The sequence below is a fragment of the Ascaphus truei genome, chromosome 7 (genome assembly GCF_040206685.1).
Source record: "Ascaphus truei isolate aAscTru1 chromosome 7, aAscTru1.hap1, whole genome shotgun sequence".
Lineage (NCBI taxonomy): Eukaryota > Metazoa > Chordata > Amphibia > Anura > Ascaphidae > Ascaphus > Ascaphus truei.
In genome coordinates, this window is record NC_134489.1 from 100,747,646 (window position 1) to 100,771,525 (window position 23,880).

At 48.6% G+C, this 23,880-nt stretch overlaps 2 protein-coding genes across 2 annotated transcripts in view; one reads left to right on the plus strand and one right to left on the minus strand.

Moving 5' to 3' along the window:
* Nucleotides 1-12,633, minus strand: part of LOC142499804 (putative thioesterase PNKD) — a 51,242-nt gene extending 38,609 nt beyond the window's left edge. The window contains exon 1 of the mRNA XM_075609682.1: nt 12,476-12,633. Within this exon, the coding sequence (XP_075465797.1) occupies nt 12,476-12,618 (143 nt within the window). The 5' untranslated portion in view covers nt 12,619-12,633. The remainder of the gene's footprint in view (nt 1-12,475) is intronic.
* Nucleotides 12,634-22,804: 10,171 nt separating this feature from the next.
* TMBIM1 (transmembrane BAX inhibitor motif containing 1) overlaps nt 22,805-23,880 on the plus strand; it is a 45,295-nt gene continuing 44,219 nt past the window's right edge. Inside the window, exon 1 of the mRNA XM_075609679.1 lies at nt 22,805-22,920. The gene's annotated coding sequence lies outside the window, so the exon portion shown is untranslated. The remainder of the gene's footprint in view (nt 22,921-23,880) is intronic.

Below are 23,880 nucleotides of genomic sequence, written 5' to 3' on the forward strand. Positions count from 1 at the left end.
TGGCAGGAAAAACAAGTGATTCAGCACAGCTGTGGTACCACATTCTTCTAGCAAAAACAGGCTACTAGCGTTACATTCCAGCAGCGAGACACATACGTTTTCACACCCCATATAAATAATAATCTGCAAACAACTCCAATATATGTGGGTTTTTTTTTTTTTAAAGGAAAAACAGTATTTTACAACGTTCCGTCCTATTGTTCCAGCATAAATAATGCTAAACCCCTCTATAATACAAGATTTCCTCCAATGTGATAAATGTCGATCTTTTTTCACTAGCTTCTTTAGCCATTTTAATCACTGAATGCAGCAGATGCGATTATAATGCGATCTGTGCTTGGCATCTGTTACAGTATGTGGCATTGTACCGTCGGCTTTAACCCCTTCACTAACACGAACGCAGCCTTTGTTAAGCAGACGACTCGCTCCGCACTAACAAACCCATGTGATCCACTCTCGGTCACTAGAAAGTCTGACTAACAAACCCATGTGATCCACTCTCGGTCACTAGAAAGTCCGACTAACAAACCCATGTGATTCACTCTCGGTCACTAGAAAGTCCGACTAACAAACCCATGTGATCCACTCTCGGTCACTAGAAAGTCCCGTGATGTTCAATAAAACAAACAGAACAGCACATGGAGTTCCCCCAGAATAACCTATGGGAGTCTCGCCCTTTAATAAAAATAAAGTGTTCTGTTCTGATGTTAGTTACCATGATAACCTGTAGACTGCACTGGTCTTTATGGAGAGCACCATTTTAATCTCTCAGAAAAAAAAGGGGGGGGGATTATTTTTAATGTACGGGGGCTGATCCTTTATTATGCTGGGGGTGGGGGGGGGGAGGTACAACGACACATCTTCAGCACTGGGAAATCGCCGTCGCAGTATATTAAATAAACTCACTGATTTGCACATCAGCCTTACTGACTTTCAGCAGTCACGGACTTCGTTGGCGACCGTCTATATTCCCAGTCGTTCCCCCATTATCACTTAGCAAAGAATGCCTCCACTGCAGCCAGGGATTTTGGGTAATGACACACTTGCCGTGTGTCACTCGTTACTTGTCATCCGTTTTAACATGGAACCCTACAAAGCTTCTGCCTGCCGTATTGCACGGCTTTTCAGCACAGCCTGGGTTAAAGAAGTGCAGAACCGGTAGATGACCCACTGGGCGCATTTGCATGTCTGGGCATTACCCAGAATCCCTGGCTACCGTGGGGAAAAGACAATGTTGCAGATGTGTCTGAGACATGTGAATGGACCACACGTGGTATGTTTAATTCTGAGACATGTGAATGCACCACACGTGGTATGTTTAGTAGTGTATTTATGACATTTGAGACTATTTAAACACATCTGGGATGGCTGGATATAAAAACGGTAGGCGTCACGCGGCGGTGGGGGTCTATGCTTTGTAATAGCTCTATCATTATACGATTAAAATGCCAGACGGGACTCCGCCTTTAACCTCGTTTGCCAAGTGCGGTGCAGCAGACTTTAATGATATGTACATTTCGCACTCCCAGAGAGGAACCGGTTAATGATATGTAAACAGCGCTAAGTGAAGCGTTGAGCCTGGCTCACAGCCTAGCGTGTAACCCTGGCAGGCTTCCATAGTGTCACATTATCGGCGTTACATTGACCATGCTTGCTGTTACCCGGTCTGCAAGATACGCCATGCTGCAGGGGTAATACTGGGGTAATACTGCGGTAATACCCCGGGGGAGGTGGGAAACGCACTAACAGGGGCAGCAAGCTGGGCAAGAGGTGGAGAACCCCCCCCCCCCCACCCATTCACACACCCCCAAGGCAACACAAAATTCTTCTTAATTGCCATAGAAACCAAGTTAGCCAAATGTTTGCTTGAAGTATATTCAGTAACCTGATGCAGCGATAACACGCTCCCAAGAGTGCACACGTCTCTAGAAAAAGTGGGGGGATGGGAGGAAAAAAAGTTTCACATGACATCTAAAAAAAATAAATACAGAAAATCATAGTATACCCGCCAGGAACGGCACGGCAGACCTCTGAGCAAGTGACCAGGGTTAGAACATACTACTATTTCCCCTCAATCCATGACAGCTATAACCTCAAATCGCTGCCACAGAATGTGTTATCAATGTCTATCTGATCCCGGTTTTACTACGAGAAATATGCAATTAAACACAAATCTAACGCAGCAAAAAGTGTCTGAAAACGCAGTTACTCTTCAAAAAAATGCAGAGGTCAAAAGCAGTATTTATTCAATTTTAGATTTAATATAGAAAAAGTAGTACAGTGCCTAGTTTATTCTGTAATGTCACAAGAAACGCAGACAGTTGCATAAAATAAACAGGGGAAACGGGAATCTACACGTTATCAACGTACAACATCGGTTCCCGCCCAAGAGACGTCTTTGGAGTTTGGAAAATGAGAATTCACGTGTCTTGGTGGCATAAAAACACACGTCGTGTTAAATTCTAAATCCATATCCCAAATGCATAATTTTTATTCTAAAACCCCTTGTATTGAGAACAGAATCAGCCCACCTTCTGAGCATGTCCTGAACTCCCCTTTAAAATCGCTTGTGACATTAAGGTTTGGGGGAAAGAGTTTTCTTATGAATAAAAAGAAACACTGAATTTATGCCCATTGCGCCAAGAATATCGTGAGCCGCATCAACGGGCTCGGCTGATAAAAACGTCCATTTTCAGATCAACTTTGATATGTTCTTTGATGGACAGATGGATCTCTTACATATGAAACTTAACTACATTCAGCATCATTTTATTTATAAAATGTGTTACCAGGAAGTAATACATTGAGAGTTACCTCTCGTTTTCACGTATGTCCTAAGCACAGTTATGAGGACAATAACATGGTTAACATTAAATGAACAGCGGTTATATATTCAATTTAGACATTTCATGGACAGTTAGAGACAATATATGTTTATGGGAATTGTAACAGAGCATCTCTAAACATCAGCAGCAAACAGCTGACACTATCCTGGAACCAGGGTCACGTGTGATGTGTGAATAGCTCCAGCTAGCTTTAACTCGGCCCCCTTTCCAAAGCACACCACGTCCTGCTATATTGTCTTCACTTTATTGAGAAAGCATCAAGCATATACAGGCACTTGTGGATGGTATATTGTGGTGAGAAAGTGCTTCTCTGTGGGTGCTTGATAATCAGAGGCAGGTAAAAAGGAAATGGCCTTGACAAGGGGGGGTATAGCAGGAGTACTCACTCAGCCAGTGCCAGGAAGGAAAAGGACGTGAGTACTGCTTGTAACACGGGAATAGGGTCAGGGCTAAACTACCTGTGAAAACAGACAGGGGAGGATGAAAAAGTCCATTTAACTTGGAGGACTGGAGATGTTGCCAGGATAACCAGGGCCTAGCAGACTGGAGAGAGAAAAGTAACACAATGTATCCATTCCATCTGCACTAGGAGTGAAGCTGCAGGGAGAGCTTACATCCAATAAAGCTAGCAGGCAGAGCTGCAAGGGGGGGGGGGGGGGGGTTAACAGAGGGAGCAGAAATAGAAATTCCTGTTCCAGGACAGACACCCTTTGGCTGCTGCCTTTGGGCAGACTCATATCAGAGTGTCCTGGGGCGAGGGAGGAGGAAAAAAAGTGACAAACTCCAGGTTTTTCAAGCGGTCTGTCCTTTCTTGATGAAATTACTACTGTGCACGCTGCCTTTTAGGAACGGGGAGGAGACGCCAAGGAGCCCAGGAGACCACTGACGACACCCGTGGGAGCGGTGGTGGTGAGACAATCATGACGTCGAGCACTTTACATTATTTTGTGTTACATGCTTTTTATTATTGCACATATTGTGAGTGCGATTCTTATTCTTTTTAATATATAAAATGTATACAATTTCTATCTGCGCAACGGTCCCTTTAACTCATATTGGAGGTACCAACTTCTCGATCCCAAAAAGAACAGACTTCCAAGGTTTTGATGTGCCCATAACAACTTGCCACACCGTGAGTAGCTCAGGGGCTTACAACAATTTGGCCAAAATGTTAAACTAAAAGACCATTTATTTAATAGATAAATATACACGTATATTTAGGCACTGTACTGTGTATAAAGTTTGCTGGATGTGCATTGAGCTCTGTCTGTGTTTCATGTTCGTCTCTGGTTTTAAATGTATATTGCCATGCTCAGTAGCACTCCTCTGTGACACTTATATATATGTTGTGGCTATTTCGGGGGTTCAATATGAGCTTGTGGGTGTTCTATATGTCTAGCATCACATAGGAGCCAAGATATCTTTATCTTATTAATTCACCCAATTTATACATCTGCACGTAGCTGTGTTTTTTCTGGTTTGTTGAATTCTTCCATGCTCCCCCTGGATTTTTGACGAGACCACGCTGCTGGCTTAGTGGACACGTGGTGGGGAAACGCTCTTTGGGGGAAGACTCCCTTGGGCTTCTGAAAAAGCTCCACGTGCTTGTTAGAAATATGTAATTTTTTTATTTTATTCCTGTGCATCACATCAGACCCAAGATATCCGAAGGGCGACCTGTTCGTCACCTCTCTCTGCTACGTACAGGGGGAGATTTCCGGAATGTGAGGCCCCCTTTCAGGATGACACCCAGGTCCTCTACATAGGTTTGGGTACGGTCATCAGACCATCCATAATATACACATCATTGTATTGGGCCATCAATGGCAACCCAAGGTTAAGCGCTCATACTTATTTTCCCTGTCAAAAAATAAAACGCAGTTGTGCATGTGAGGTTTAAATACCCCCACAATCCCAGAGGCGGTCACCCTTAGACCATCACACAAAACCTGGCTGGGTCCTCTGGGCTGAACCACAACAAAACAATATAATGGATTTTTAAACTGTAACTTTTAACTCAAGTTAACCTGTTGTGTACTAGGTTATTAACACAGAATATTTTAATGGTCTTATGACAATACCAAAAAAAAAAAATAAAGAATATTAGTGGCCCGGAACACCTGAGAAGGCCTTGATGTTTGGGGTGTAACCCTTTTATCAAGTAGAATGATTGCTTTAAGTATATTGATGTGTTTAAAGGAAAGCAATGATTAGCTAAATTGGTTTCGCAATGTTGGCATTGCACCTGTAAACTCAGTTTTTCATTAAACAGCGATAGGGAGTTTCCACACTAAGGCCGGGGGGCCATACAGGGTTCAGCAGAGCGGAGGCGCGCTAACGCTCGCCTGCTGAAGTCAGCGCCATTCCATGGATTTGCAGGCGAGCCAGCGTGCGAGAAGGGAGCCGAGGGGAGGTGGTTGGAGGCGGGGCAGTGACGTCGCTGGGCCAATCACCGTCAACGTCACGGCGTCGTGACGTTGACGCTGCTTCAGGCTGATTGGATGTTTTCAGCCGACAGCGCGCTGAAAAACAGCTAGGCGCTCGGCTGAAAATTCCAAAGCCTCAGCACGCCTGCGGACGCTCACGTGAGCCCCCTCTCAAGGCATCCTCATTGAGGATGCAGGGGCTCAGCACGGAGCGTCCGCACGGCTCAGCGCGGCCTGTCCTATGGACGCAGCCTTAAGTCAGTGGGAATTTCCATGCGGTAGCACACTGATTTGCACCATCGCAGTTTAAGGAGTAACCCCTACTCACACCCTCCCCCCTTGTGGCTTAAGTACTCAAACTGGAGCGCCATGGACCATCTGCCTGAAAAAAGAATAGTGTGGTCCTATACAATATAAAAAGGTGCAGCATCCTCTGATTCCACATTTAATGTACTATTTTCCTGGTTTTTGGGGCCAAGCCAAAATGCGAGATCTATATCTATATAAGAAGTTCTATTTTTACCCCAAATCTCATTTCCCATCATACACCGGATTTGCAATTTAACACCGAAAAAAGCAGAACATTTTCAACCTTTGTTTAATCGTTTTGCTTAGCGTTTGAATATCCGACATTTGTAACCCACACGGGGCTTGCCCTCGCGGCAGCACGGAGGAAGAGGCCGGAAACCGGAGGGAATAGCGAGAAATCAGGTTGCGCCCCGTCTCCGCTAACACCTACACCGTCATTTTCAGAAAGGACATCGTAAAGCCTAGCTGCCTTCCACCGGACCCCACGCGGGGGATCCCTCAACAGCAACGCTGGCGAAGATACTGAACTGCATTTCAATTCAGGAATGTGTAGCATGCGTAGCCACCAGAATGCTAATTATAGGCCCCGCAGCAGTATAAAGCACAACAGTATCAATCGCTGTGTCCAAGCCCCAATAAAACCACAACTGCCTCATAACATTATACAGAAGGAGAGCCAAGTACCAGCTCATAGCAATGCGCAAGTATCACATCCATATAAAGGGCGACCACTGGATTCGTAATGGTGTATTTTGCACCCATTTAGTATTTAAAACACTTTAAAGAGCCCATAAGACGTTCTCTGCACCTCCCAAGGGACAGCGTGCCAGGGCCTCGTTCGACACTCGGATAATGACTCAGCCAAAAAAACTGCAATCTAAAAGGGTTATTAATGTTTGTAAAATGAGACATGGTCTGTGTGTGCACCGGTAACATCCGAGAGCAGCATTTACACCAGAAAAGTGTGATAATTAAGAAATTAGTACGCGTGACGGTCAGCGGCATTGTGTCTAAGCAACGGACTTCTTCTTACACTCACCCACGTGGACAATAAACACGTGTGTGAGGAGTAACCAGCAAACGCGCGGCCCCCCACCTCCATGCAGGCCACAAGATGAGCACCCTCAACCACAAAATCCTCACCCAGCCCCTCCACCGCGGCCCCCTCAATTCCACCGTCACCAGCAGGATTCATCTTGGGGTAAGTTTTAGGGCTTCCACCAGAGTCCTTTGCCTCCTTGTTCCCAGAAACACAACAAAATCCCAATTTAATAAAACTAAGCGATTAAATCGTGTCCAGAAATAAGGAGTCACTTCAAAGGTAAACAGGTTCAATTAGAGATCAAACATTGTAATCAACCCCCCCGATGTAGCTGGCGTATCAACAGAGCCACACAGGTTTTGGTCCATGACACATCATGTAACGTCATATTAAATGTAAAATTTACCTTTAAACTGCCCTAATAACAAAAATAGTTAGTGCATTATGAAACAAAACAGAAGCCCTCTTCATCCCCAAATACAGCCCTGTGATAGGTTCCCCCGGGGATCGCGAGAAGGAAACGGGATGCACAGGCTGGTGTGTACCCATGACGAAATCTCGTGTGTGATCCTCCAACATTTATAGTTATACCAAACTCCTCCTCTTCGGTCCATGCTAAAATCCCAGGTCGCCACACGGTCCGTAGGAGAGCGTCCAGTCACCGGTCACTCTCACTTTGCCATTGCATTGTTTTACAAACCTGGGACCTGGAAGAGATTAACCAAATCGGTAGCGCCATTATGCCCCCACAACACATACCTGTAGTTCTCCGCCCCGCTCTTTTTATACTAGAACGGGAAGCAGGGGGGTCCCTGTAGTCAAATCGGGTTTATTTTAACTTCGGGGACTCCATAGTTCCCGAGACGGAGAGGGACTTTAAGACGCAGCCCTTCAGCTGCCGAGGGACACTTTCAGTCCTGAGGTACGCGAGTCGTGTTAGGATCAGGGGTTAAGGTTGTTGGGGTAATGACATACATTACCGATGGTAAAATGTCCCGGCGGTGAAACGGCCGCAGCTAATTGTCCTAGACCATCCTGAGATGCAAGCCAGGACAGCTGCCGTGAGTTCCCGACATATTTAAATCCCCTGCGTCAAGCGAGCCAATAGGAAGCTGCAACATCATCTGTCACGGCTTCCTATTAGCCGGCGTAACGCGGGAGATTTAAACTGCCATTTTGTTCGCCAGGAAGGGCGCCCGGAGCTGAAATGATTGCTGTGGACCTGCCGGAGACCCCCTACTTCCCAACGAGCAGGTGGTCTACACCATTAACGCAAAAATCCCACTCTTTTGCCCCTTTTAGGTCTTTGAAAGTATGGGAACGAGACCTTCCCAGAGCTGGAAGGCACTATTTTCAGCTCCGGGACCCGAGTAACTGCTCCGGTCGGTATAAGGTACCGATGTTACTTTCTAGCAGCCATCTGGATGAGGGGATAATCTGGCAGTTTGCATCTCTGGAGAGGACAATGCTGGTGTCTTTAACGGTAAGTAACCTCTGAACCAGGGTCCCCAAGGGTTAAAAACAGTGAGGTTCATGGCCCGGGGCGGCCTGGGAGGGGGTAAGAAATCCAAATAAAATATAGAAGCCGTCACAATGCTGCTTTGCAAACACATCTCCGAGATTTACTTCCCTATTCAGTGGGAAGTGAAGCGCGTGTTGGGCCTTTCCTAAAGAACCCCACTGACCAGAACATTAACACCCTCACTGCCAAAGCAAGGCAGCTCGCATGTTGCCGGTTAACCTCTTGGTAGCCACACTGCCTTTCCATACACAACATGTAAGATAGCTACGTCGTCACAGTGGTACTCCGGCTTACCGAATTTAGATGTAGTCGTACTGCCTATTACCAGGCGTGGCCAACTATAGTCCTCAAGGGCCACCAACAGGTCAGGTTTTCAGGCTATCCCTTCAGCACAGGTGGCTCAGTCCCTGCTTCAGCACAGGTGGCACAATCAGAGGCTCAATCAAAGCTGTGCTGAAGCAGGGACGGATTGAGCCACCTGTGCTGAAGCAGGGATAGCCTGGAAACTTGGCCTGTTGGTGCGCCCGAAAGACACTCCTGCAGTATCACCATCGCTTTTTTCAGCCTCTCCCAGCGACCAGGGTGACCGGGGCCAGTAATGTATGGAAGAGGCCACGAAGCAGCAGCAATCGGTGCCGTCGTTGAACAGTAATGAGTTGGAATTAACGTTCCAGCAGCCACGCGATGACACCGATCTCTCTTTTCTGACATTAACACTGTTGATGCCAGGTAGACCTGCAGTGCGAGGTGATTTCAGGCCTCTGGCAGCTAGAGGGTTAATATTTATGGGGGACAAAATCGAAAAATCGCTGCTATTCAGGAAAAAGGATCAACTGAAAGTTATTCTGCAGGAGGCACCCACACGATTTCCCCGATTACACAAGACTACCCCCGGGCTGGAATATAGCGATTTATACACAATGAGAACAAACTTCAGCCCTAACCTCTTCAGTTATTTCCTGGCTTTAGGATTATGTGAATATTTAGGTATCGCCTATTGTGTTCCAATGGAATTGGGACCACGGAGACACTGATTGTTTTACTGATTAACCATTGCTGTGCTGAAAATGGCTCGTCCATTTAAATCCCTCGATGGAGCAGAGGTGAATTCCATCCTGGGAGACCCCCCCTACCCCACAGTACAGGGAGTGACCAACTCCAGTCCTCAAGGGCCACCACCAACAGGTCAGGTTCTCAGGATATCCATGCTTCAGCACAGGTGGCTCAATCGGTCTCTGCTTCAGCACAGCTGGCTCAGTCTCTGCTACAACACAGGTGGCTTAACTTTCGACTGAGCCACCTGTGCTGAAGCAGGGATATCCTTGAGAACTGCCGTTGATGGAGGCCAAAGTCCCACTGTGATCAAGTCCAAGTTAATGCAAATAAAACTGCAGAGTCATTATAACAACAGCAGAAACAAAAAAGTGAAGAAATATGCCCAATGGCATCATTATCTCTGGCCAACACCCTACTCGTGCCAAGCCCTGTTCTCTTTTCTTGTAAACGTGGTCACCAGCTCTCACAGGCATGTACCCAGGAGAAGGCCTGGGACATGGTGCAGGGAGCGGCGCTGGGCAGCGCTGACCAGCTCTCACAGGCATGTACCCAGGAGAAGGCCTGGGACATGGTGCAGGGAGCGGCGCTGGGAAGCGCTGACCAGCTCTCACAGGCATGTACCCAGGAGAAGGCCTGGGACGTGGTGCAGGGAGCGGAGCTGGGAAGCGCTGACCAGCTCTCACAGGCATGTACCCAGGAGAAGGCCTGGGACATGGTGCAGGGAGCGGCGCTGGGAAGCGCTGACCAGCTCTCACAGGCATGTACCCAGGAGAAGGCCTGGGACGTGGTGCAGGGAGCGGAGCTGGGAAGCGCTGACCAGCTCTCACAGGCATGTACCCAGGAGAAGGCCTGGGACATGGTGCAGGGAGCGGAGCTGGGCAGCGCTGACCAGCTCTCACAGGCATGTACCCAGGAGAAGGCCTGGGACATGGTGCAGGGAGCGGAGCTGGGCAGCGCTGACCAGCTCTCACAGGCATGTACCCAGGAGAAGGCCTGGGACGTGGTGCAGGGAGCGGAGCTGGGAAGCGCTGACGCTCACCAGCTCTCACAGGCATGTACCCAGGAGAAGAAGGCCTGGGACATGGTGCAGGGAGCGGCGCTGGGCAGCGCTGACCAGCTCTCACAGGCATGTACCCAGGAGAAGAAGGCCTTGGACATGGTGCAGGGAGCGGCGCTGGGCAGCCCTGACGCTCATGCTCCCCAGTTCTCGCAGGCATGTACCCAGGAGAAGAAGGCCTCCTTTGATAAGGCAGATCACCTGTGAGAGAGATACGTTTGCACTGAAGTTATATTTTGCAACGGGGTTTGCAGTGTCCTCTGCAATGTATTTTTATTTATTTTTTAATCTATGTTGCCAGCCATGTGCTCAGCACATTACAGGGTCAATATGCAAGACAACACAAAACAAAAATATGTGGAGTTCCTGGCCCAAAGAGCTTACGCTCCAACTTGCACATGCATAGCTATTGTGCCTATATTGTTTTATGTAAGGAGCCATGTAAACTGCCAGTGGCAAGATAAATAAAAGAAATCACACTTTTGGTAGTATTAATACTGCACGGGGTGTTGCGTGCGCTCAAAACCATCACAGCAAAGTTGAGTTACTAGGTGTGAAGACGAGGGGCTGGTGTTACAGGGACGTGTCATCGGAACTATGAATAGACATGTTTTTGTAGCACATAGCTTCAGCTCCCCTGTTCAAACCAAAAAACACGTTCTTCTGGGACAACTGGCACACCACATTCTGCTAGGGCAGGAGTGGCCAACTCTAGTCTTCAAGGGCCAACAGGTCGGCTATTAAAGATATCCCTGCTTCAGCACAGGTGGCTCAATTAGTGGCTGAAAGAATATTAAGTCTTTCATTTTCTTTGATTTATTTTGGAGTGCTGATCCAGTATGGTTGTTTTATAGTTGCATGCGTCTGGCGGTACAGATGCAGGATCCTAGCACCTCCATGGGAATTACAGTAGGGTCCCACTCATACGGCGGGTTCCGAAAAGCGGAACATAGCATTTGCTATGTCGACCGGTGATTTCCCGTCTCTCCTACCCCCTATGCCGTCCCCCCTATGCCGTCCCTTCTGCGCATGCGTGGACTTGGCGGCCCCTTTTCTGCGCATGCGCGGACTTTACCTTCTCAGTACCACCGTATTGACGGGTCGCCAAGAAGCGGGGCCCTACTGTATATAAGAGAGTGAGCGCAAATTCTGTCTAATTTTTTATTTCTTTTTTCCCAATCATTGACTGAGCCACCTGTGCTGAAGCAGAGATATTCTTAAAACCTGACCTGTTCTGTTGGTGGCTCTTGAGGGCTGAAGATGGCCACTCCTGTGCCAGGGCCCCTGGGCAGCCAGTGAATGAGAGTGGCATACCCGTGACTACATACAGTAACTCATCCAGTGACGTGAAACCAAAATATTTATGTAGAATGATGATCAGGAGGCCACAGTTACAGGGGGGGGGGGTGTGCTGGTATTAGGGGTCAGCGGTATATTTGGCAGAGGGCTACCAGAGGGGATAGCAACGACCCGTAGGCATTGTAGGGGTTAAAACCTGTGCTTACAAAATATTTGCCCCGACTCCCCGGATAGTTCCGTTCTATCAGCCTTTCCCATTCGCGGTGTGCGCCCGGCAGGGATTATCTTCTGGATTATCTTCTGGCGGTTTCCGTAAATGATGCTGTATTCTGCTCCTATACATGTGACTGCAGGCTGCACCGTGTGTAACATACATGTGCTGTAACTGATCAGCAGCCCAGTGCTAACAGTGCAATGCGCCCAGTTATACACCCACCGAATCCTCTGTACATCTCAGTGCAAACTATGCATGTCACCTGCACACTATGTACCGATATCACACAGCACATTAAAGATACCCTGTGACAGCCCACTCTAGTAATCTGGCCCAGTCATGCAAAGCCAGGGATGTGTGGCTACTCTGAGTCTGCAGAATGCTGTATGACACTGATGCCATATAATTCTCTGACACACACAGACGTATATATCCTATTATCTGCACTGGATCAGCACCCTCATACAAACTAGATCATAGCCTATAGAACATTGCAAATAGGACATTGCTCAACATACAGCACAGCCATGTATGTACAGCACTATATACAGGAGAGCCCTCTGTACTACAGATCAACTCAAACACACATATAAATACCCTGTATATTGATATATGTATGCAGGGTACTGTATAGATATATATTGCACATGCATGCAGCCCCCCTCCCCATCACATGCGGCAGGACAGGCTCCCCCTGGACTCACGCAATCCTGAAGAAGGGCTTCTCTGTCCGAGCCATGAGGCTCTGAGGGAGGCAGCAGCAGCAGAAGCCTGGGAACCGGCACGCGAGCAGCACAATCCCACAGCAGCAGCAGCACAGAGCCAGGGGAACCAGCAGCGCAGGCATCCTATACACCTTCAGGTGACCGCAAGCCACGCCCAGCGCTTCCCTCTGTATCAGCACGCACACCTCCTCATCTGCATAACCACGCCCCTCTAGTTTAGCCTCTAGCTGCATCGCAGACACGACCCTAAAACTCCTGAGTTGCTGGGACGTGTTGACCGAGCGCCACGGTGTGGTCAGTATGAGGTACTGCAACGTGTGCAGGCTACCTAATAGAGGGGATTGGAGGAGGGGAGCAGACAGCTGCAAAACTGGGCCATTAATGAAAAGAAATGCACATTTCTCAATGTGAACGCTGCATTCAACCAGATTTGGGGTTTTTTTTCGATCCCAAAACACTTTTAGTGATTTTATAAATTTGGTTGTTAAAGCAGCAACCCTACAGAATCAGATCATGGGGGTGGGGGGCAAAAATGGGGCGTTTGCCGTTTTGCGTTTCAGGACCAGCGACACGCAGCCGAGGCGTTAACTTTACTGTACCTCTAAACACCACAGCACACAGCGTCACGATATGTAGTTACCACCGCGTGGCTACGATAGTGTTAGATGCGTTCCCCTCTGACGGGCGGAAGGGCTCTGAGAGGAAGAGATATAGGCCAAGAATATGGGCCGTTGTAGATGAGGGCCTAGCCACATTACAGTCGAGACTTCACGTAAAGAACTGAAGGAATATCTAAACCAGGCCTGCACAACTCCAGTCCTCGAGGGCCGCAAACAGGCCAGGTTTTCAGGATATCCCTAAATCAGCACAGCTGGCTCAATTAGTGGCTCAGTGTGACTGAGCCACTAATTGAGCCAGCTGTGCTGATTTAGGGATATCCTGAAAACCTGGCGTGTTTGTGGCCCTCGAGGACTGGAGTTGTGCAGGCCTGATCTAAACCCTGTGGCACAGAGTTAAAACACAGACAGGACCCCTGCCACTCTCCCTCCCTAACCTTCTCTACGTGGGGTTCTGCGTTTCATGTTATTACTGAGATAGGTTTTCGGCCGCTTAGTCAGGCATTATTACGTTAGAGTTAAACTCCACCGCGCCGCAGTCAAGGTGATACAAAGATGTTGTTATTTTGACTTTCTGAAAACTCAATTAAAAAAATTTAAGTAGAAAAAAAAAAGATATATACTGTAGTTACCTACACAAGGCGGGGGTTAGCTTCCTAATTAGGAAAAAGTCATTTTCGAAGGGTCAAATAACTATTTCACCGTATTTTGCCACAGGGTAAATATTGACACCCATTCCCAGTTCAGCACCTGTTTTGATGCGCATACCTTTTTTTTTTGGCCAGGCTAAATACAAGTGGGTGTTATGCAAGGGATCCCCCTCTGTGGACAGCCCCTTTGAAATAGGTAGCCCAAAGTCATTTAACCCTTGAAACACTACAGCTACTTATTTTTGATGCCCGACCCTTTTTTTTTTGCCCAGTGTTTTGCCACAAGACGGCGTTCCATACATAAAAGCGATTTGTATTTAGCTACTTATTGTAATTGGGAGACAGTGGCAGCCACGCCCAGTTTTACCTGAGTAAATTCTGCATCTACTTATTCCAATTGGTAAATATCGGCACCATGCAGTTTGGCATCGGTTTTGATAACCAAACCCTTTCTGTGACAGGCCATATACAAATGGGTTTTATGTAAGGGACCCGCTCCTGTGGAAAGCCCCTGTGAAATAGGTGGCCCGAAAAGTAATTTAACCCTGGAACTACTTCAGCTGCGTATTACAAATTGTAAATATTGGCTTCCATGCAAAGTTTGGAACTGGTTTTGATGCCCAAATCCCTATTGGGCAAGGCTAACTACAAATGCATTTCATCCAAGGTATTGGTTATTTGGGGGCTTTCCTTAACCAAGCAATCAGTAGCCCTGAGCCATGGCAGGAGGGCGTCTTGACTATCGGGTTACCCATAGCCTGCCATCTGTGACCGACGTGTTCATCTCTAACCAGCAGGCCGACCATCAGGGCTGAGGCAAGATATGAGAACTGACCACAGGCCTTGGGATGGAGTCCTGATCGGGAGAATATTCAGGTCACAGGCCAAGGTCAGGGTGTAGCAGGGGTCACAGTTCCAAGATCAGGGCAGGAGAGAGGCACATGAAATTCAAGGGCAAGCAAAGATTTGGGGCGGGTAAAACACAAGCATGATACCAGTCAGGATCCAAGAGCATAAGGATCAGACCTTTGCTCTGGCTGCTGGGAAATAGCTTTCTTATAAAGGCCAGGAACAGGTGCAGCCGATTACGACCTCCTTCCAGGTTGAGGGCGGAATGAAGCCACTTCAGCCATACTGAGTGAGGGTGAAGTGTGGTCACTTCCTTGTCTCCTGCATCTTGGAGGAGGAAAAGCAACCTGAGATGTCGGCCATGTTGGTAGAGGCGGAGAAATACAGGAATACACCAGTGCTGAGGGGGAAAGTCCATGGCGGCGGGTCCTTATACTATCCTTCCTAGTGATATGTTGTTTTTTTAAATACATCAATTCTGCACTATGAGAAAATACTTGTAGAATAAATAAAAAAATAAAAAAACCCTGAATGACATTTTTAATGTATTATAATGTACCAAGCATTTTTTGTTTCTATAGCAACCATTTACAGTCACATCCCCTTCCTCTTCTGAAACAGGCTCTGGCACACCCCTTTTTTGAGCCCTGCCCTCTCTCTAGCAGTGCACCAATTGCATCTAGTGACTGCTTGGTCACATGATCTTACGCACAGAACTTTGCATCTGTTGAACAAAAGGGTAAAGAAAAGCTCCCTATATGCCGCACAAGAGGACACCTATACCTATGTTAAAACTTACTATTTATTAATAAACCATTAAAATAAATTTATTGCAGCAAAAATGTGAACCAAAGTGATTAAAATAATTAAATTAAAAACGGAGAGGTTAACTGTGTGCCTAATTCAAACTTACAGTGTAGACCGGGAACCACTATTATCAATCAAAGTATCCCACAACTATATAATTATACTAGAGGTGGTAGTGATTCCTATACAATTTGCTGTCGTTTGAAAACTACTCCTGAATGATGTGTAAAGGGTGTAACCTGACCTGATGTATGCGCTCAAAATAGGTTATGTTGAGCCAGGTAGATGCGATTTAGGTCAGATATACATACACATTTGTGCCAGACCGTCAGGATCAAAGTTTAGTGAGCCTGTTATGGTGAACAGTAACAGATTTCTCAAGATCACAAGGTATGTGTCTTGTACTTTGAACCATACAAATAAGGAGTAGTCAGAGTGTTGTGCTTCCTAATGAAGTCTCCGAAACACTCTGAATGAAAGAAGGCAGCAGACCTCTCCGATATAGCCAGCGAACTAGGTGGTAGCGCTTGGCCTGCCCTACATATGTTTCACCTGTAGTGGCTTCATCGGGGGCCATCTACCTGGCTCAACATAACCTATTTTGAGCGCATACATCAGGTCAGGTTACACCCTTTACACATCATTCAGGAGTAGTTTTCAAACGGACAGCAAATTGTATAGGAATCACTACCACCTCTAGTATAATTATATAGTTGTGGGATACTTTGATTGATAATAGTGGTTCCCGGTCTACACTGTAAGTTTGAATTAGGCACACAGTTAACCTCTCCGTTTTTAATTTAATTATTTTAATCACTTTGGTTCACATTTTTGCTGCAATAAATTTATTTTAATGGTTTATTAATAAATAGTAAGTTTTAACATAGGTATAGGTGTCCTCTTGTGCGGCATATAGGGAGCTTTTCTTTACCCTTTTGTTCAACATTAACCCCTTCCCTGCCAGCACCACCTCCGCACTTTATTGCAGTTTTTGTTCCTATATTTCACAGGTTACACCATTTAGTTTTCCCTCCTTTCACATTGGTATAGTGCAAGGTGCACACTCTATGACCTTTTAGGTCATTTCACCCCCCTTTTGTAGAACTTTGCATCTGCACTGACAGCCATTTAGTGAACCCCAAGTCGAATCGTCCATGATCAATTGGCAACTTAGCTAATTACTTATCATTGTGTGGATTGTATTGATGCACATATTAAAGGGGGGAAAAATGAAATAAAAAAACGGCTGCATTAAATTCACAAAACTACTTGCTCAGCATTTTAGGGAAAATTTCCACGTAGGTCTTGGCTTTGGCCGAGCGTGTATAATGGGAGCAAGAAAAATAGGTGCCAGGGACGTTTGCAAAAACAAAACAAGATTTATTAAAGCGATCCGAGCATTACATTCACGTGGCGGCTTGCAAAACGCGGACATATACTGATATTTCAGGTGCTCTACGGCAGTAAATAATAATAGGTTTACTCCTCCAACCAGCTTCTTAAAGAACTTCCTAAAAGCACAAAACACAAATAATAAAATCATAAGAAGACCCGAGGGAGGGAAGACCCTACCACAGTGCAGGGGTGCGCAAACTTTTTCCTCTGCACCCCCCTGCCTGAGGCCCCCCCCTTACCTTGTCTACTGCGTCAAATGACGTCGCGGGTCATATGATGTCTCGTCATGGCAACACAACGTCACGTGACCCTGCTGCGTTGCCATGGTGATGCGCCGTCGGAGACAAGGTAAGAGAATTTACAGAGGCCTCGCGCGGTCCCCCGGCATTTAATTACTTTGGGGAAGAGCGCAGGGCCTCTGAAAGTGCCGTGCCCCCCCCAGAAAATCTCGCACCCCCCAGTTTGCCTGAGGAGATGCCCTGGGCTTCTCCACCCAGGAAGCTGCCTTAGCCCTGGTTAGGGTTTGCTAGGCGGCTTCTCCAAAAATACTGGACACAATGGTGAAAGGTCCGACACGCTCGAGACACACACACCCCTCTCACCTCTCTCTGCTCCATGCTGTTTCCTCCTCTCCTTGGCCCCACCCCTAGGCTCCTGACACCTCCTTCTGATTGGCTGCATTACCTAGCAGCGACCAATCCGGATGGAGGAAGCTGCCCAGCCCCCTAGAAACAGCCATGCTCTCGCCCCGGTTCGGGAAAATCCCGTGGCCCCCCAAGCCGGTCAGGTTACGATGTCCAGAGAGGTAATACCGGTATACACATACACGCCCAGAGAGGTAATACCGGTATACACATACACGCCCAGAGAGGTAATACCGGTATACACATACACGCCCAGAGAGGTAATACCGGTATATACATACACGCCCAGAGAGGTAATAGCGGTATACACATACATGTCCAGAGAGGTAATACCGGTATACACATACACGCCCAGAGAGGTAATACCGGTATACACATACACACCCAGAGAGGTAATACCGGTATACACATACACGCCCAGAGAGGTAATACCGGTATACACACACACGCCCAGAGAGGTAATACCGGTATACACATACACGCCCAGAGAGGTAATACCGGTATACACATACACGCCCAGAGAGGTAATACCGGTATACACATACACGCCCAGAGAGGTAATACCGGTATACACATACACGCCCAGAGAGGTAATACCGGTATACACATACACGCCCAGAGAGGTAATACCGGTATACACATACACGCCCAGAGAGGTAATACCGGTATACACATACACGCCCAGAGAGGTAATACCGGTATACACATACACGCCCAGAGAGGTAATACCAGTATACACATACACACCCAGAGAGGTAATACCGGTATACACATACACACCCAGAGAGGTAATACCAGTATACACATACATGTCCAGAGAGGTAATACCAGTATACACATACACACCCAGAGAGGTAATACCAGTATACACATACACACCCAGTATTACCACTCATTTTTTTACAGTGGCGGGAAAAGGTTTGTGAACCCCAATGATTATTACAGAAATTCCATCATTTTTCCATGATAACCTTCTTGAATGAAAACCAGTATTTTCTTAAATATCCAATAGGGTTTATTATATTAACAACTTCCATGTCTTTAAACAAAATGATGTATGAGTTAGACAAACAGTGAGTAATACAGGATATGTGCCAAAGTAAGTGAAACCCTGGTTTTATCAGGGCTTCGGGATATCCCAGGTTCGGCACAGGTGGCTCAATCAGTAGCCCGTCAGAATGGCTGAGCCACTGATTGATCCACCTGTGCTGAAGTAGGGCTCTCCCTAATACCTGGGCTGTTGGAGACCATTGAAGACTGGAGTTGGCTTAAGGGAAATGCTGGGGTAAAAATGAGAAAGGTATTTATTCCCATCCCTAATGGCCTATAACCCTGCCGAGTACCCACAAGTTCACGTCGCCGGTTCAGCGAGGATTATTATCAAGAATAAGAATATATAACAGATATTTATATTGATTAGGGGAGCTTGGGAGCGGGTCCAGCCTGCTTAAGGCCGCAATTATAGTGGCTGCGTATGGTTCGAACAAAAGGCCGTAGAGAGCGTGCGATTGCGCGCGCGATTTTTGAAAATACAATTCAATTTTTGTTATCGCGCGACGGCAGCGTAATGTGAGCGGTTCAGACAATGAGGGCGAACCACTCACGTGATGTCACAGCCACGCCTCCACCACACCTCCGCCACCTTCCTGATCGCGCTCCAGCCTAGTGCATATTTCGCGCGTGACATCACGCGCTTGGTCGCGTGCGCACACGCCAAGGTTATTGATTAAATGACCTAATAACCTTTAAAAGCTGCAGAGTTTGCGGATCCACAAGCTCATGCTGTAGATCGGCGAAGATATAAAATAACGGCGTTTGGTAGCGGGTGTAGCCTGCGTTCGGTTCTTTGGTGAAATAGAAGAAGCCGGATCAGATCTGTGACTGAGATCCAACATTGGATCAGCCCTGATCGCCCACAGATGTAAATGTTGTGCGATAACGGAGACAGTCCGCATGTATCCCGATCACGTCTGTCGCTAAGTAGTGACGTCACCCCGTCCCGACGTCCACATTTCAACGTGAGCAGAACACGCTTGGTCAAGGAACCTCAACCCTCTCTAATAGCGCATCCGAGATCAGATGCATTGTAAGGAACCCCAACCCTCTCTAATAGCGCATCCGAGATCAGATGCATTGTAAGGAACCCCAACCCTCTCTAATAGCGTGTCTGAGATCAGATGTATTGTAAGGAACCCCAACCCTCTCTAATAGTGCGTCTGAGATCAGATGCATTGTAAGGAACCCCAACCCTCTCTAATAGCGCGTCTGAGATCAGATGCAATGTAAGGAACCCCAATCCTATCTAATAGCGCGTCTGAGATCAGATGCATTGTAAGGAACCCCAACCCTCTCTAATAGCGCATCTGAGATCAGATGCAATGTAAGGAACCCCAATCCTATCTAATAGCGTGTCTGAGATCAGATGCATTGTAAGGAACCCCAACCCTCTCTAATAGCGTGTCTGAGATCAGATGCATTGTAAGGAACCCCAACCCTCTCTAATAGCGTGTCTGACATCGGATACATTGTAAGGAACCCCAACCCTCTCTAATAGCGTGTCTGAGATCAGATGCATTGTAAGGAACCCCAACCCTCTCTAATAGCGTGTCTGAGATCAGATGCAATGTAAGGAACCCCAACCCTCTCTAATAGCGTGTCTGAGATCAGATGCAATGTAAGGAACCCCAACCCTCTCTAATAGCGCGTCAGAGATCAGATGCATTGTCAATTCTTCTGTATTATATATAATATATATTCCTATATTTCCGAAAAGTTGTCTTTTTTTGCCTTCCTTTCTTTTCCTATAGCTTTTGCTAACCTACCTGGTATGCAGGTCAGCTGGAACAATATATTTTCCCATACGCAACCCCTTCTTTAAAGAGGCGCTCCTGAGCCCCGGCGACACTTTTTTTTGTGTGTAACACTAAATAATAGGATTGAAGCAGGAGTTCTCCGGGGACGAGCCACGTTAATGTCAGCTCCGGGAGAAGGAGATTGCCTACGCGCCTATTGAAAAAGTCCCCGGTTATTGTTTGGCCCTTCAATAGCTACAGCCCTACCGTATGTTTATCGGCAACCTCTCACTGTGGTTATGGACTAGCCGGCCTTAGTGCCTGGCAGTTGCCTCTCCCTCCTCCTGTGGGCGACGGGATCCAAATTCCGCCCGACACGAGAGAGCTGGAGGAGGGAGCTGGTGAGTTCCCGAACCGGCGCAGAAACGCACCGCTGCTCACGCCAAGGGAGGTAAGAGGGGGGAAGGTGGGAGTGTTACGAGATAGCAGGGGGAGGTGCGAGGTAGCAGGGGGAGGTGCATGTGTAAGCATGCTGGGAGTCTTACCTTATGCGGAGCGGCCATAGCAACGAGACACTTTACCAAGACAAAGTCGTGATGTCACGTTCTGCCATGCCTTTGCAGGAGGAGGGGCCTAGCTGCCAGCATGCCACCTTGGGCCCTGCCAAAGGTAAGGCCGGCCCTGAGCTAGATCGGGTCTCCGGAGGGAACGGTATGCTGTTACGCTGGAGCCCGGCCCCTCAGGGCTGTGATTTCTCCATCCAGTACAAGAAGCAGCGATCACGGTAATGCCGACGGCCTATCCCAGCAGGACGACCCCAGCCCGGTACTTCAGACCAGGGCTATCCACGATCTAGGGGGACAATCCATTGGGGTTTCCACCCCAGAGTTCTCGTCTTGAAGAGGGGAGGTGTAACGGTAGGGGCAGCCTGTCACAGTATATTAAAAGTTAAGCCCATTGCTTGCCTTCAAGATGGCGTCCGAGGTTACAAGTCAAAAGGGCCAGGACTGAGCCTCTGATTGAGCCACCTGTGCTGAAGCAGGGATATCATTAAAACCTGACCTGTTGGTGGCTAGGGTTGCCAGGTGTCCAGTATTGAACCGGACTGTCCTGTATTTGGACACTGTCCAGTAGAAAATGAGAGGTAATACTGGGCATGTATGTGTACCTGACCGGCTTGGGGGGACGCGGGATTTCCCGAGCAGGGAGAGAGCAGGGCTGTGGCTAGGGGGCAGCTTCCCCATCTTGATTGGCTGCTACTGGGTAATGCAGCCAATCGGGAGGAGGTGTCAGGAGCCTGGGCATGGGGCCAAGGAGAGGAAGAAACAGCATGGAGAGGAGAGGTGTGTGTATGTGTGTCTCGAGCGTGTCGCACCTTTCACTATTGTGTCCAGTATTTTTGGTGAAGCCACTTGGCGACGCTATTGGTGGCCCTTGAGGACTGGAATTGGCCACCCCTGTACTCGGTCACGGGGGCTGGCGCCCCAGGGGCCCCATTAGGTAATAGCAACCTCCTGTTCTGTTTGCGCGTTGTTCTAGGGGAGATGACGTGCTGCGCTCGGGCCGGGGGAAGGGGCGTACACACTCCTCTTTTGTTCACGTCAATGATGATGCAATTAAGTGATTGCTCCGAGGAGCGACCGCGTGATCGCAAAATGTCGGACGGCATTGACACTCTGCTGCCGTGGTCCCCCTCCGACATACAAGGTGTTAATTAAAACAGGGGTGCGCAAACTTTCCCCCCGCTGCGCCCCCCTTCCTGCTCTCCCCTCCTGCTTGTGCCCCCCTCCTTACCTTGTCATCGGCGTTAAATGACGCCGCTGGGTCACGTGACCCTGCGGCAGTTGACGCTGCTTTGCCATGGCGACGCGTGCCGAACACAAGGTAAGGGACGTTGCTGAGGCCTCACGCGATCCCCCGGCATTAATTTAAATGCCTTGGGGGAAGAGCGCGAGGTCTCTGCAACCGCCGCGCCCCCCCCCTAAAAAATCTTGCGCCCTCCAGTTTGCGCACGCCTGAATTAAAGGATCAGCTCCTCCTGCATAACAATGAATTCCGTTTTGCACGTGTGCTTTTTTTGCCCATACTCGCCCTATCTCCCCTCCTCCTACTCCTGATCTCCATCGCCTGTCGCAGCGTCATGGTGCCGTGGCAACACAGCGCCGCGTGGCGTCACGTTCGTCACGGCAACGCGGCCGCCGTGCCGTCAAATGACGCCGCGTTGCGTCGTTACAAGAAGTTGCTGCCGGAGATGAGGAACAGGAGGAGAAGGTAAGAGAAAAACGGTGACGGTCACAAAAAAGAGCCCATGTCTAATATAGAAGACCTGCACGTGACAACTTTGCCATGCTGTGGGCACTGGCACGGAAGGGGTTAAATCTGCCAGAGCAGCAGTGCGAGGTTTTGTCCACAAGAGGGCGCCATTGATTTGTAGTCCTTTCCATGACATGTAGGGAGTGTAGGTTTTATCCACCAGAGGGCGCCCTTGATTTGCATTCCTTTCCATGACATGTAGGGAGTGTAGGAGACTCCCCACCCAAACCCTGGGGCCCAGAGACCTGGGAGGGAGGAGTCAGCGAGCTGGGGAGACCAGAAACACACACACACACACACACAGGCAGGAGTGGGAGAGGAGACTGGCTGACCTGTCACACAGCACGGACCCCCAAGGTAAGAGGGGGACACTGTACATAGCACAGACATACAGAGGGGGGTGTCACCTGTCACATGCATAGCTATCTGTTTACTCAGGGAAGTCACAAGAGAGGGGGATGGGAAGGAAGAGGAGGAGAGAAAGAGATGTGAGATGTGGGGGGAGAGAGAAGGGAGGTGAGAGGTGAGATGTTAGAGGTGGGGGGGAGAGGTGAGATGTTAGAGGTGGGGGTGAGAGGTGGGGGTGAGAGGTGAGGGGGAGAGAGATGAGAGATGAGAGGTCGGGGGGAGAGATGAGAGGTGGGGGGGAGAGATGAGAGGTGGGGGGGAGAGATGAGAGGTGGGGGGGAGAGATGAGAGGTGGGGGGGAGAGATGAGAGGTGGGGGGGAGAGATGAGAGATGAGAGGTGGGGGGGAGAGATGAGAGATGAGAGGTGGGGGAGAGAGATATGTTGGTGGGAGAGGTAGATTATTATAAACTGTGATGAATTATCCCAGTGCTTCTGCTATATCAGTATGTGACTAGGCTGCGGCCCCGCTGGCGCCGAGCGGCGCGGTGCTTGCCGCTTTTACCTACATAAATCTTTATGTGTAAGTCCCCGCTTACGCGGTGCGCTCTCACTCACGCGGTGCGCTCTCACTCACGCGGTGCGCTCTCACTCACGCGGTGCGCTCTCACTCACGCGGTGCGCTCTCACTCACGCGGTGCGCTCTCACTCACGCGGTGCGCTCTCACTCACGCGGTGCGCTCTCACTCACGCGGTGCGCTCTCTCTCACGCGGTGCGCTCTCTCACGCGGTGCGCTCTCTCACGCGGTTCGCTCTCACTCACGCGGTGCGCTCTCACTCACGCGGTGCGCTCTCACTCACGCGGTGCGCTCTCTCTCACGCGGTGCGCTCTCTCTCACGCGGTGCGCTCTCTCTCACGCGGTGCGCTCTCTCTCACGCGGTGCGCTCTCTCTCACGCGGTGCGCTCTCT